Below are 14,466 nucleotides of genomic sequence, written 5' to 3'. Positions count from 1 at the left end.
GCTAAATTTGTGAATTTTGGAATCTCATAAATGTCACTGGTTTAATTAAACGTTTGCCTAGGTCTCCTCAAAAGGCCCAATCAACATCCTACTCTATTTACTTTACATACTGGCCTACACATATTAGTGATCTCAGAATACCTGTCAACAGCAACATGATGGTATACAATACTTTTGGTGCCAAGTTAATAATTTTCAACAACAATACAGATGTTTAGAGAACAAATTATCATGCTTGTTTATCATGAGTACATTTATTAGTTTTCTTTTGCTAATAAAATATCCACCCTTTCCCATTGGATTACCTGCAGTAAAATACTTACATTGGAGCTGGCACTGTGAGCCATTATCTTGCTCATGCAGCAGTATGCAGATCTTAATTTGAACCACTGGTTGCTGGTGGTGCCCATCGACACTCTTTTGGGTATTTTGATCCACAGCATGCCAGAAAAATACAATAGGGGGAAAAGGAGGAAGATAAAGTTTGAAAAACGGTGATTAAAGTGGGGAAGAATGGATCCTGCAAGAAAGAGATAAAGAGGCAGGGGGTGTCTGGAGGAGGATTAAAGAGTCATGAGCTGGAATCCAGTTTATGCAGCTTTAGCACCCAGACCTTCAAAAGATCCTGCTGCAGGCTTATGAGCAAAGGTTTGGACCCCAATACTTCTTATTTTACAAACTAAGCACTGGCCGTACGACACACACAAAGCACATAAACCATATATGAGTAATGAGAACATGTAGACTTCTTGCAAATCTCTAGATTGGAAACCAGCTCAAATAGGGATGAATATCAAAATGAAACAACTGTGTTGTAAAAGTGTCTGAATGATCCTATACCTGGTGAATAAGAAAACCAGACAAGTATGGGAAGCTTAGAAAGATTTACTGCCATATGAAATGACGATATATAATCTAATGGCTTTTATGAGCAATGTAAAAGGGTCAAACAGAAAATGAAATCAGGAAATGATGTGTTATCTCTGGTCCCGCATCCCTTGTTAGTAAGGGGTGAAATTTGATTTGACATCCAATTTAGCAATATCAGAATTCCAAGTAAATAAGTATAATCATTTCAAGTATAATTCAATTAGCAGTGCTCGAAGATCATAGCTACAGCAATGCCTGATTATGAAAACAATATTCTTTTAAATCCATTGCACAGGAATAATATGACCATGACTAAAGCAGAACATATTATCTCATTATTGTGTCAGTATTGTTAAGGAATTAACGTTGACCTTTTAAATATTTATTCAGTATAATATAAATGTCTCCCATGGAGGACATGCTGTTCTCATTGGATATCATTTATGAACAAACAAAAATGCATGTCATAACAAACAATTACAAACCATGGCAATATCCAACCTTCAAAACAACGCCTAACATTGAGAGCCTTCTTTCAATTCCCTATCGAGTCAATTATTTCTCAAACTACATTGTCTGCAAAATATTGGTGTTTGGAATACTAATATCCTTCCAGACCTGATTTTCAAGCAATGAGCTGTAACTTCTGCCCTCCCCTCCTCTCCTTAATTCTGGCTATTCCTTTGCCATGTCCAGCATTTCTGCTACAATGACAAATTACCAATCTCTCTGACAGTGCATTTCCCCAGCAAAATTATTAAATTAAATATTTGGATACTATAATTAGATGTCCTGGTGCCCACGGTGAGCTCGGAGGAGAAAAAGGCGAGCAAAGCCGTATAAAGCAGAAGGGTGGGGAGGAGAAAAAGGAGATCATAAGATGGAAAGATGACATAAGGAACTTGGATTGTTGGGAAGAAGGATCATTTTGGCATGCTGGCAAGGTAAATCACCCAGACATGGAGCAATGGGTGTCTATATGGATTTAGCTCAGAGGCAGGAATGTAGAGCAAACACCAAGAGATTTCAATGACAACATGTCAAAATTACCGATTCCCAAAAGGCATTTTGGAGTACATAAAGCAGTACTTAAGTAGTAGTACTTCCTGTACTACAAAATTCACGTCACAAACCTACTGTTGAATATCTTCCCCTCTGCCTCTCCTATCTTTTCTGTACAGAGATATCTGCTCCGGTGGAGGAGATCCCAGCCCATATAAGAACAGGATTTAGTAGTAAAGGTGGACAAACAATGGGGAGTGGTAGGAAAATGAGGAATAATTACTACAAAATGAGTGAGGTTAAGAGAAATTTTAGGAGAGGTTTAAAACACCTCTTTTTCTATTACAGTCCTAATAGTAATAAATCAGGCTTGTTTGCACCCAGCCTTGGAATAAGTCAAGCACCACATATGGCCGACACACTGCAACTCACTCCAAGAGAAAACAATGGAACCAGGCTCTAATACCAACATCCCATAGGCAATAATCTAAAATAAATTAATAATACATTTTTTATTTTATACTCCTACATTTTAAACAAATAATTTACATGTTTAGCTTACTTTAGAAACTCTATAAGTTATCATAATTAGGAAAAAAATAATAGCTATGCTTGCTACATATTAAATAAAAATAAAAAGGTTGGTGAATGTGGGTGATTTCAATTTTAAGATATTGTTCAAAAATAATATTTAAAAATATATATATATTCAAATTAATCTACTATTTAATGCAAATTTGATTTTAGGAGACTGTGTGTTGCATATTGGTTTGAGGAATCCCATGTTAGTATTATTTGATTAAAAGTATTTTGCTTTTTTTTAACAATACAGGGCCTAATATAAGAAATTTCACTTGACAAAAAGTGGTCACAAACTGTGAATGTGTTACCATACCACCTTGGGAGTTGGTAACTTTTTAATATTTTGAGGCTAGATTACTACCACAACACATTGATACATAACATAATGAAGCGATGTTTGGAAGGGGGAATCTAAACATGCCCCGTCTAGATATCGATTTGTTATTGGTTTCTAAACCTATTTGGCAATAATATAGTTAACAAATCAATTAAATTAAAAAAACTTTATTTCAATCACTGTAGATCAGAAAAGTATTACCCTGAACAAAGCACTTGCAAACACAAACACTACAACACAAAACATTTGAATACTCTTTTGTCGGTCCATTACAGTCCCAGCAGAGTAAAAAAATCTTTTTAAAAGACAACAGAGATTCACGATAAAAATGCTTTTGGTTTAAAAACAAGATGTGAATTGCAATAAATATCTTCTATAATTGCTAAAAACATTAGACAGCTAGAATTTGTCCAAGTGGCTCAATACAGTATGAAGGGACCCTACAGAGGGTTGCAAATTACAGACTACCAAGAAAACGCTTGGAACGTCTGATCCACATTGCCATTAGGAACTTGGCCATTTAGAATACAATAGTACAAGATGTGTCTGAATGCAGTATTCTGAATGCCTCGTGGTGCTTCCTAACTCCCAGTTTCTGCAAAGTGGAACTATCCACTTAGCTCGAAACTGTCTATACAGAGGGCATAAAAATAAAACATGTTTAAGTGTCTCAGGTCCTCCTTGGCAACAAGTACAGTTCATGTCGATTTCTTTGTGCCACTTTCTTTTAAACGTTTTTACAGGTAGGCACCCATACCCGAACTGCAGATATAGCTTCCTTGCGAGTGGAGGAACAATTTCATCAATAGGGTTCTCAAATAACGGGGTCCGTTTAAAATGTTATCCTTTACAATTTTGTATTTTATCCATTACAACACTACCCCAATAAAAAGCTTTAAGACTGGACTTTTGGATTTGACACAAAGACTCCGGAGAGGACCAATATGTGTCAAGGCTCAACCTCTGTAAAAGGGCCTTTACAGTGCGGCGCCACAAGATCTTACTTGCATATTTTAGTGACTTAGGTCAAAAAGGCCCACCCTATAAGGCTCAAGTACTGTGGTAGACCATAGTCTCTGCCAGAACATGAGCACTCTGAGCTCAATTTTGTGGGTAATTGTTTTCTGGGCCAAATCTAAATATAGTGAAGTCAATGGGGTGCTCACAGGGAGGCTTAACAGAGATCTGAAAAATGTTCTATCACTAACAGATTGTTGAGTTTTGTGCAGCCCCACATCTCTGCACCATGTAAAACCGCTCCTAGAGCTTTGACATTGTAAATCTCTAGTGCGGGAGCCACCGTTCATCATTTATATACAGAGTGAAAAGTGTGGGTGCTAGAACGCACCCCTGTTTTACCCCTTTCTCGACATGGATTGATTCCGTCAATGCCCCCTCCTCCTACCACCTCACTTGGGCCTCTTAAAGATATTCAGAAGGGGAATGGGTTGAGTGTTCAACAATTAGCCATTTTGTGGTCACAAACCATGTTATTATGCAAATGGCAGGTTTTGCAAAATTGCTTTGTACCACAGGCCCATATTTTCTTAAAATTCTCTATATTTTCCTTCATTGCGATAATGGTGGAAAGTTACAAATAGTAACTTTACACTCATAAATTTAATTGCAAGAGTCTCTACACCCTCCGAAGAAGAAATTGAAACTTCTTAAATCTACACCTAGGTGTTGCTCTCCAGTCAGAAATGTTGAATAGTAAAAGACTGGAGAGCTATATCTAGGTGTAGTTGTAGAGCTACATGTTTGTGGATTGGCCCAATGTTATTTAAACTAAAAGATTTTTGTTTACTGTTTCAACTGTGTATCACATTTCAAAATAATACAAACGAATACCCTATTAAGATACTTTTCTCGTGCTAGTTCTGGCATTATGAATAATGTATTATGATGTTTGTTAATTTAAGGATACTATGAGGGCATAGTACCCCCAAAGAATGTGAGATTATCTTTCCAGTCTTTGATAGGCAAGGTTATTATAGGTGTAAATACACTGAATCAAATTTAAAAGATAGATATGTTTCACATTTTAATTGTTAGAAGAAACGAGTACACACACTCCAAGAGTGCAAGAATTTCCAGTCTCATACTTCTCTTTCTGAACATATTTGGCATTCCAATTTTACTCCCTTATTTTTAACTACCACCTGTTTGTCCAACATTTAATCAACTGCCTCTACATTGCATTTTAGATTAGTCTCTCAGAATTCGAAATGCCTGCATTCTTTTTTTAAAACTGCCATTTATATTTCAAATTATGTTATATTATGGTTTGCCATTTTATGGATGGGCAGCCAATCAATGCCATTGCATTCGCTGCAGAGTTACATTGTTACATTAGGCTTTGAGGATAAGGCTCAAGTCCTCCTTTTGTTAGACTAGCGACTTTATATGCTCTTTTATGTACGCGCTTTGTTGACACCTCAACATTTTAATTGCTGGATCACAGCATTTTGTTTAGAAAGTACTTGTTGTTTGGAGGCTTTTGCTTATTTAAAAGACACAATGCAATTCACCCTTGCATGTTCATTTGTTTTACTTTGCAGTCAGAATTGCAAAATAATGTGTGGCTTGTTCTTGTTCACACCCCCAAAGATATGTACACACAATGGCTTTCTTACAAATGCAACCTAAATACTGGACCTTTGTCAAAAGTATCCGTGTATGCTTTTTTAAGTTCACCACTTGCAGAGCACTCTCAACTTCTCACTTGTTTTCATAACACTCTTCTTTGTAGGTACAGCATAACTGCTGTTGCAGGCTATTCAGAAAAGGTCTCCACATGCAGCTTCAATTGTAAAAATGTTGCTTCATATAGGATTTTCTTCAAAGACAGGTAGCAGAAACACAGCAACACCCCCCAAATATTACCCACAAAAAAACAGATCTGTTGTCCAACACTTGTTTCACGCTGCATCTAAAAACTGGGGAAACTAGACTGGTAAATAGAGGTCCATAGTGATGAACTAAGGAGGAAACCATGATCTGTTTTTGCTTTGTGATGAGAATTTAAAACATTGCCCTTTAATGATCTTCAGTCTGCCAAAGGTGTTTATTTTTGCAGAAAATAACATAAAAAACTATATATAAGTGAAAATGTGGGGGCATTTAACAGTAAAAACTATATTACAGAACAACCTTGCTCCTCAAGTGAAGCTTTAGGAAGTACATAAATGTTACATCTTCACGCCATGCTGATGTCGTCCGCTTCAAAATACTTCATGAAGTTACATTTTTACACACTTGTAAATGCAATGTTGCTGAAAATCTTTCAGCTAGAAGTCTTATACAGCAGTTCAAAATTCTCACGTAGTACACCAATGTCGTTTCTCAAAGAAGGTAGTCATTTGTTAAAACTGCAAGCTCTTTCAGTTCCCGACTTCTATATGGTGACTACACTGAGCCGAAGTCACTGCTGATGGTGGCTTTGATCAAAACAAAAGATATAATCGAGCTCTGACAGGTGTGGCACATACGTTGGCTGTTTTAGATATATTGCGCCTTAGATGCTTCATATATGAGATGGGGTGGAGGTTATACATACGGAGATAGTATTGAACACAATAATAAACACATATGACCACAAAGGAAACAAAGTAAGAGTCCTGCAAATGGTTAAAAAAAGAAGCAGAACTGCCTAACAATTAAAATAAAAGCAAAAGAAAAGTACGAGAGCTCAACTAATGGTCACATAAAAAGTGCAACAGTTCAGTTCAAAGTTGAAGCAGTGGAACTACTTTCCCATTTATTCCTTTTTCCATGTGAGGTGGATTAGTGAACAGAGAAAGTTCTAGATGGAAGGGTGGAAAAGGGAGAACTCTGCGTACTCTACATGCTTATTATCCTGTTTGTGAAGAGACTCCTCTCAGTGACTGTGTTTATTTTTGCAGGTAGAAAGGAAGCGCCATATTGGAAATGACATTGTTACCATAGTATTTCAGGAAGGGGAGGACACGTCATCATCATTTAAACCATCCATGATTCGCTCTCACTTCACACGTATCCTTTTCTACAATTTGGCTGTGCATGAGAAGCAACTTCGACCTGAATCAGGAAGTGAAGCCACTTTTATTTCAGGTGGCCGTTGATCAGAAATCCATCACATAACCAAGGATTGTAATGGAATGGCATTTATTTGGGACCACTGGAAAGCTGCAGATTTATAGCAAAGCATTTTCTGAATAATTTTGAATTTACCACAATGGCAACATAATTCACCATCTGCTGCATAAAATACCGAATGCAACCGTTAGACCTGTCATCCATACACCACTATTTTTGCTGTTCTTGTTTTTGTTGGCCTTAAGACTTTACTGCTAAACAGTGCTAAAGTGCGTGTGCTCTCTCCTCTAAATATGGTGTCAAATAGGCTTACACCCATTTGGCCACTTAATCTACTTGTAAGTCCCTAGTAAAGTTATACTACATGCACCCGGGGCCTATGTATGTGTTACTCATGGGCCTACAGCATTGATTTTACCACCCATTTAAGTAGCCTTTTAAACATGTATCAGGCCTCCCATTGCAACCTGTGTGGGCAGTTTTCAAACTGCCATTTTGACCTTGGCCTAAACCTGTCTTTTTAATACATGTAAATCACCCTGGGGAAGGCCTTACACTACCCATAGGGCATGGTGCTTTGTATTTAAAAGAAATTGAACATGTACGTTTAACTTCTTCCTATCCTGGTAGTGAAAAACTCTAAAGTTTGTTTTTCACTACTGCAATATCTACCTCTACCATAGGGTAACATTGTGTTTCCTATTACATTTAATAAGTGATAACTTTCAATTGGGAGCAGATATGAATATCATGTTTGGTGTCTGAGAAATAGATAATATACATCCTCTTTAATTGTAGTCAGACTTTAATTTACAGTTTTGAAAATACCACTTTTAGAAAGTTGCCATTTTATTACCCTAACTATTTGGTGCCAGAAGCCTGTTCCAGGGTCACACGATTGAGTGTAGTTGACAGTTGGACGGTTTTCATTCCTCCCAGATAGCCGAACAATAGAGGGATTAGATGTGCTCGAATGGGCTTGAAGGGGGGGTGGAGCTGAGCCCAGTCACACTTCCAAATGAATAGGCTGTGCCCTGCCTTCACACAAAGGATTTGTCATCACTGCATTTTTCATGCAGCCAGTTAGGAGCCAGGGCAAAAGCAAACATCAAGGACTTCAAAGGGAATTCTTTAAAATCTTCTCCTACTTCAAAGCTGGCCCCAGGTATAAATATATGGACCCACAGAACCAACTCTTCAGTACACTCCTGGGCCTGTGGATACTACAGAAGATGGAATGCTGTACTGCATTGATGCCAGAAGGACCACCACTCTGATGTGCTGCTACTCTGCTGCTCTGCTGCCTGCAGCTCTGCTTGTTGAGGAGGAAGACTGGGCCTGCACCCTTCATCCCAGGCTGAAGTGACTCCAAAGGTCAACTGACTTCACTTCCTGTGTTGAGCTACAGGGACATGACAAGCTCCATAGGATCCACTGCAATTGCCTAGCTCACCTGCTGCCTGGAACTGTAACTAGACCTGTAGGAGCTCTGCTGGCCATTGCTAGTGTGAGTTCCTGACCCCCAAGACATGCCCCTCAGGTCCTGCACCCAGTTGAGTTCCTCTCCAAACAAAAGGTTACATCCTGAAGTTTTGGGCTCTTTGTGAACGCAAACTAGTCCATAGGCACCAAGATCTTGCTGCCCATACCGCCCACCAATGCAAAGTTCCAGCTTTCCCGACTCTTCACACTACATCGACCACCACCAACACCTAGCAGTACCTTCGTGCTTCAGCATCAACAGGTCTTGGAATCCGCCAACACGAAGCTGTGACGCCTGACAAGATTTTTGCTCTACAGTGGCGACCGTCCACAATGCTCTCCCTACTACTTATGGCCCCTTCCACTGTGAATGGAACTCTTCGTGCTAGACTTTGAAGGTTACTCTTTCAGCAGGACTAACCTGGTCCCTGTATTGAGCCCACGCTTCATCGCCGTTACCTGAAATCTTTAAAATTGTATATCTCTGGTACTACTGATTAGACTTATGTCATTTCATGTCAAATAATCTATAACATTATACTCTATTTTTATAAATTGGTGAGGGATTTTTCTTGTGTTGTGTTTTCACTGTATTACTGTGTGAAGTGCTGCAGAAATACTCCACATATTGAATCTTCATTTCCATCGTAAATTATATTCTCATTGTCAACCTGTTTTACAGCACTTTTCTTTCAATAAATGCCTTAATGAGGCAGAAATACCTTCAGCAGTGACTTACTACTTGGGTGACATTACTGCCTCACTAGGTGGACACCTTGGTGATCTTACAATCATGTGGTACAGTTACAGTATTGCATTATTCCAACTGACAAATATTTAATATCATAATTCTTGGAGCACAGACTCACTCCTTTAGTGTGAGTCCCACATCTTGGTCTACCATCTTATTGATTGAATGCAAATTTCACATCATGCTGCACAATCTCTTTTACTGGGTGTAAGTCTCACACCTTGAAGCACAGTGTCATTCACTGTGTGCCTCATATTTCATAAATACTTGTTTTTATCTGTAATATCATGTTTACTGTACTTACAACAAGACTAGGCAGAATACTCAGGCAGTGGCAAATTTACCATTTTGGTCAAATCAGCAGATAAAATGTCATATGTGCATTTGTGTGGGTAAATCCAGTGTTTTATTTTGCATATTTTTCTGAATTTAGGGTAGCATTTGCAAGCGAGGCATGGCTAATGTCTTTAGCTATCTCAAATACCATTTGAGCTCTGCCCCATCGGTTATCTGACTCTCAGTATACTGTGATGCTGCTTATGCTCTTTGCAGTTCCTATGTGTCCCTTCCATCTGTAGGTCTTCTGGGAGATGGGATGTGCTTATAGTCATCAATGATCCTTTTGCCTATTGTAGTTATTGTACTTCTCATGAGTCACATAAAATGAAATCAATAACAGTTTACCTACTGCTACTGTGTCACTCTTTTAAGAACCAGATGTACGACCACTTTTTGCAGTTGCAAACAGGAAATTGCTATGCAAAAAAGGGTCCTGGCACTCTCGCTATTAGGAAGGGGTGTCCCTTCTTATAGGCGAGTCACAATGGATTGCACCATTGTTTGTGACTGCATTTACGGTCACAAAAACACTAGCAGTCTACCACCTACTTTAAGTAGGTGGTAAGCCACTTGTAAACAGGAGCGGCCCATGGGTCCCCTTCCTCTTTGTGAATGTATGCGAAAATATGCCTGCTCTTAAAAAATGAAACAGAAACGTTTCATTTTTCTTTTTTAAATGCATCCCGCTTTCCTTTAAGGAAAACGGGATGCATAAACAAAAAAACTACTTTATTAAAAAAGCAGTCACTAACATGGTGGTCGGCTGACCCTAGCAGGCCACCATCCATGTGAGTGCTAGCCATTCCTAATGGGGTCGCAAATAGCGCATGCCTCATGAATATTAATGAGGCAGGCAATTTGCGACCCCAGTGCCTGAGACACTGTTGTAAATTGCATTTTAGAGTCACAAAATGTAAGGGTCGTACATCTGGCGCCTATATCCAAACCTGTGTGATTCCCAGCTTTACTATTACTTAAATACAAGAAAATTCAAGATTTCAAAAGGTCCTGGAATGCCATGATTCCATATTACTACATAAAGCATTACATTTTTATTTCGTTTCATGATTTTGAGCAATGTACAACAATGTTGTGAATATTAAATTAACACTCATTTTCTTTAACCAGCATGGCAGATATTTTTGCCTTAGTGCGATATAACAAGCAGAATGACAGTTACAGGTAAGTTGTAGTACAAAATACATGTGGATACTTTGTTAAGCTAATACTGTAGGCAGCAGCCTAAAATCAGCAATGAGAAATAGCGCAGTTAATTTACTGATATCAGTAGGTCAAACCAAGTCGCTGGCTATTTGTCCCTGAGTGACATCACAGGGAGAGACATATAATGATCCATGAAGTGACTTCACATGCTCTTTAAAACAAATCACAGAAAATGGCATAACGGACATGTTATAAAAATCTAAGGGGTAGATTTACAAGCCCCTTGCGACACATTTACCCCTCTGTTGCGTCACTTCTGTGACGCAGCGGTGGCGTAAACCATGCATCACGTTGTGACTTATTTACAATGTGACTCATCTAGGGAGATGCGTCACGTTGTAAATCCCTGCGCCACATTAAACCTGCGTCAGGTTTAATTTATGCAGGGCGGGCATTCCGTCGGAAAAAGCCTCGTAAAAGTGACGGAGTGAAATCTTGCAATTTTCAGAGGCCGCTGCGACAAAACCTTATGCCTGTTTGAAGCAGGCGTAAGGACTGGTGCTGCACGTTAGGTATGGGTTTCCATCACCATCATCACATATCAAATATTGTCAGCATGTGTTATTCCTTCGTGTGATATGCAAAATAGTAACTTGTAGGCCCAGGGAAACCATCATAACCCAGGCTGTGACCATACTGACATCAAATGAGAGAGGTCATAAATCAAGGTCATCATCATAATCTGTACTGTCAAAATGTGCCAGGTAATGCTATTTTTACTACTATAATGCTATTTCGGCACCTCTAAAAAAGCCCCTCCGGGAGGTGCCAAAATTGAACTAGAGATTATCCTCATATGCAATGTTTTTGAGGCCATATTCAAGGCATCGTATGTCCCTATACATGTTTCTTTTTAGCATAGCATCTAAAATAGTTCCTATTCTGTGTCTCTTTAAATGGGCTCATGATGCCAAGACGTACGCTGTGTCCAACAGAGATGAGCTCCAAATAAAAGGAGAGTTAACCTTTACTGCCTAGAATAAAAGAAACTCCCTTTTGTGCATCCTCTCTCCGCGGGACCCCAATTTTCCTCCCAAAGACAAAATGGAAATGCACTAAATGATAATTTATACAGTGATAAGCCTTACCACATGCACATAAAAATAATTTGTCTCACTCTACATACATTAAAAAAATATATAATTCACATTTATATTTATAAAATACAGTCATTTATATCATACCGACATGAAATCACACACATTAATGGTTGAGCAGGAAGAAGAAAAGCATCAAACCAGGACAAGAATCACACTGTTGAGCAATAGGGCTTCTTTCTCAAATCCCTCTCCCTCTCTGATGTCTCTGAGTGGGGTGGGAGTTCATGACTGCTGTGTGTAGGGGAATGCCCTCATGGACCCTGTCTCAGCGTGTTCTTCTGTGTAAGGCTTTCTCTATTGTCCAGTGCCAGACCCCTTCCCAAAGTGACATAACTTCATACCTGGTAGGATCCTGAGGCTCTTCAGAAATACCAGAAACTGTCTAGGGTTATACAATATGGTGGAGACCACAGAGAGTAGACAATACACTTGAAGTTCCCCTTGGATCTGTCCGTTCTCCACTTCAATGGCTCCCTCTGTAGCCTACTAATGACAGAGGAAGTACAAAGAAGGTAAAGAGCAGTCAGATGTGGCACTTAAAACCTACGTCAGACTGGTGCCCTGTCTGCATATTTCAACAACAAAGGTGAAATGAGTGACAGTGAAATTCTAATTTGTGGTTTCTATTGTCAGACTGAAAATATTTTCAGAAGAAAGTGTTCCACTGTTTGGCCCACCTCTTCCGTCGCCTCCTGTGTTCACGGACCACCAGGAATTCAGAGACTTTGTTCTAGTAAAATGTAAGTATAACCATACAGATACAAACTATATCTGTATTCAATGTTTCTGTTACATGTACTCGCAAGTAAGATCTTTTAGAATTGTAATGAGTATTTTGGGGAAGAGGTTGGGGGCAGAATTACTGTATTACAATTTTGAAATTGTGAAAGCAGATGAAGATTTATAGGTCTCTCTTACTGGTAATTCAGTAGGCAGGGAAGTGGGTCAAGAGAGATGTGTGGCTCAATGATTAGAGCGGCAGACCTTGATGCAGAGGTCGAGCCCTGGACCAGGGTTCAATTCCCTGCATCGGTGGGTCTAGGGCTCAAAATTCCACAGACGTGATAATTCTCGCCTCAGTGCCTATTCCAATCATGGAGTCCCACTCTGCAACTCTGGGCAATAACTTGCTTAATATCCACAATTTTAAAGATACCTGGCCTCCACCTTGGGGGTGCTCTGGAGTGGACGCCTAACAGGGAAAGCCAGGATGGGTTCCACAGCGGTATTCGTACAAGCGCCTTGAGACCCTTGCGGGTGAGTAGTGCGCTATACAAGTATCAATTTACATTTAAATGTATTTGTTCCTTTTGTGCCAATTTATCTAGGTTCTCTGTACATAAAATTGTGACAGTGTAGATCAAGAAAAAAAGAGTGTGGGCTACATGGTTGTGGTAGGAAAGGGAATAGGTGCACTAAGGGTATCATTATAGATTTAAGGTAATGAAGAATTAGCCAAAAATTGGTAGATGCAGCATCTGCTCATGTTTCACCAATTCTGTCTTATTTAACCCCCTAAGTGCTGAGGCTTTTACCCTTTGTGCTGTGCCATTTTGTTTATGTCTGGAGTTTGTGGAATCCCCTGAAGAAAACAGAGAAAATAGCCTAAATGAAGAGTTTTTGGAAAATTAGGAAACGTACAGTGCAAGAGCGTATGTTTTTTTTCCTAAAAACATCAACAAAAGGATTTTTGTAACAGTCACCCTTTTGCAGCTTTCTGCTTTTTCAGGAGCATGCAGAGTTGTGAAAAGCATTTTTGCCCATTGGGTTTGCAATTTTCTAGCTCTTGTTAAATTTTCACAATTTTTGTGTGTTCTACTTACTTGCAGTTTTTGGTGAAAAGTGGTATGAAACCCATTGATGAAATCAGAAAGCCGTACATTTCTAAAAAGTAAACAAAGTTCAGAAATCAGCAAGAGGTCATTGATGTACACTGCTCATAGTTTTCTAAAGAATCTAATAATTGATTTTAAAACCTAATGGAAAAAATTTGGAAAAAAGTAGTAATAGGTGACAGAGTGTTCATCCGTATTATTTTGCTGTGATGGCCGACCAACAAAAGCAATAAACCACTACATTTGTCTCACTATTCTAGTTACAGGTTAATAAAGCATTAGCTTCTTGTTTACAACCCTGTTACACACAAAGCCATCAACTGAGCGGAAGGTTATTATGATTTTTCATTGTGTACAACACATAAGATTAAATCTTATGGGTATGAAGGAAAGCTATGTATTTTTTAAATAAGCCCTAGTATCTGGGTCAGCCAACATACCAACCCCAGACATTAAAAAAATTAGACACCTGGAAGAGCCCAAGGTGATGTGGCTTGCATGGATCAGAGCACCTTTTCTTGCCCAGAATATAATCATGATAGTTCACGTAGTAGCGCTACATGAAGCTAAGCGAAGTGCACTAGGCGAGCTACATGTAGCTACGCGAACTGCGTAGTGCACTGTGTGAAATGCTGTTCGCACTGATTGCACAGTGCCGGATGCTTGTCCGCACTGTGCAATCAGTGCAAACCGCATCTTGCATAGAGTAGATTTCTACTCGAGCGGCAGCTTACTCAAGTCGAACTGGTAGTTTCTCATCGCGAGCATAAGCGAGCACTCGCAATGAGAAACCTGGCCTCCCCACATTGAGAATCTCGCCCGGACGTTTATTTTTCACGCTCACGATCGGAAACTTGATGTTGCTGA

General features: G+C 39.2%; 1 protein-coding gene across 2 annotated transcripts in view; it reads left to right on the top strand.

Moving 5' to 3' along the window:
• The window catches only part of GARNL3 (GTPase activating Rap/RanGAP domain like 3), a 1,096,377-nt gene that overhangs the window by 945,678 nt on the left and 136,233 nt on the right, over positions 1–14,466 (top strand). For both annotated transcript variants that reach the window (XM_086920961.1, XM_086920960.1), the window contains 3 exons: positions 6,697–6,805; positions 10,577–10,622; positions 12,398–12,504. In XM_086920961.1, the coding sequence (XP_086777087.1) occupies positions 6,697–6,805; positions 10,577–10,622; positions 12,398–12,504 (262 nt within the window). The remainder of the gene's footprint in view (positions 1–6,696; positions 6,806–10,576; positions 10,623–12,397; positions 12,505–14,466) is intronic.

The sequence above is a fragment of the Lissotriton vulgaris genome, chromosome 5, assembly GCF_964263255.1.
Source record: "Lissotriton vulgaris chromosome 5, aLisVul1.2, whole genome shotgun sequence".
Taxonomy (NCBI): Eukaryota; Metazoa; Chordata; class Amphibia; order Caudata; family Salamandridae; genus Lissotriton; species Lissotriton vulgaris.
Note: the sequence above shows the minus strand (reverse complement) of the source record. Positions and strands in the feature narration are given on the sequence as shown.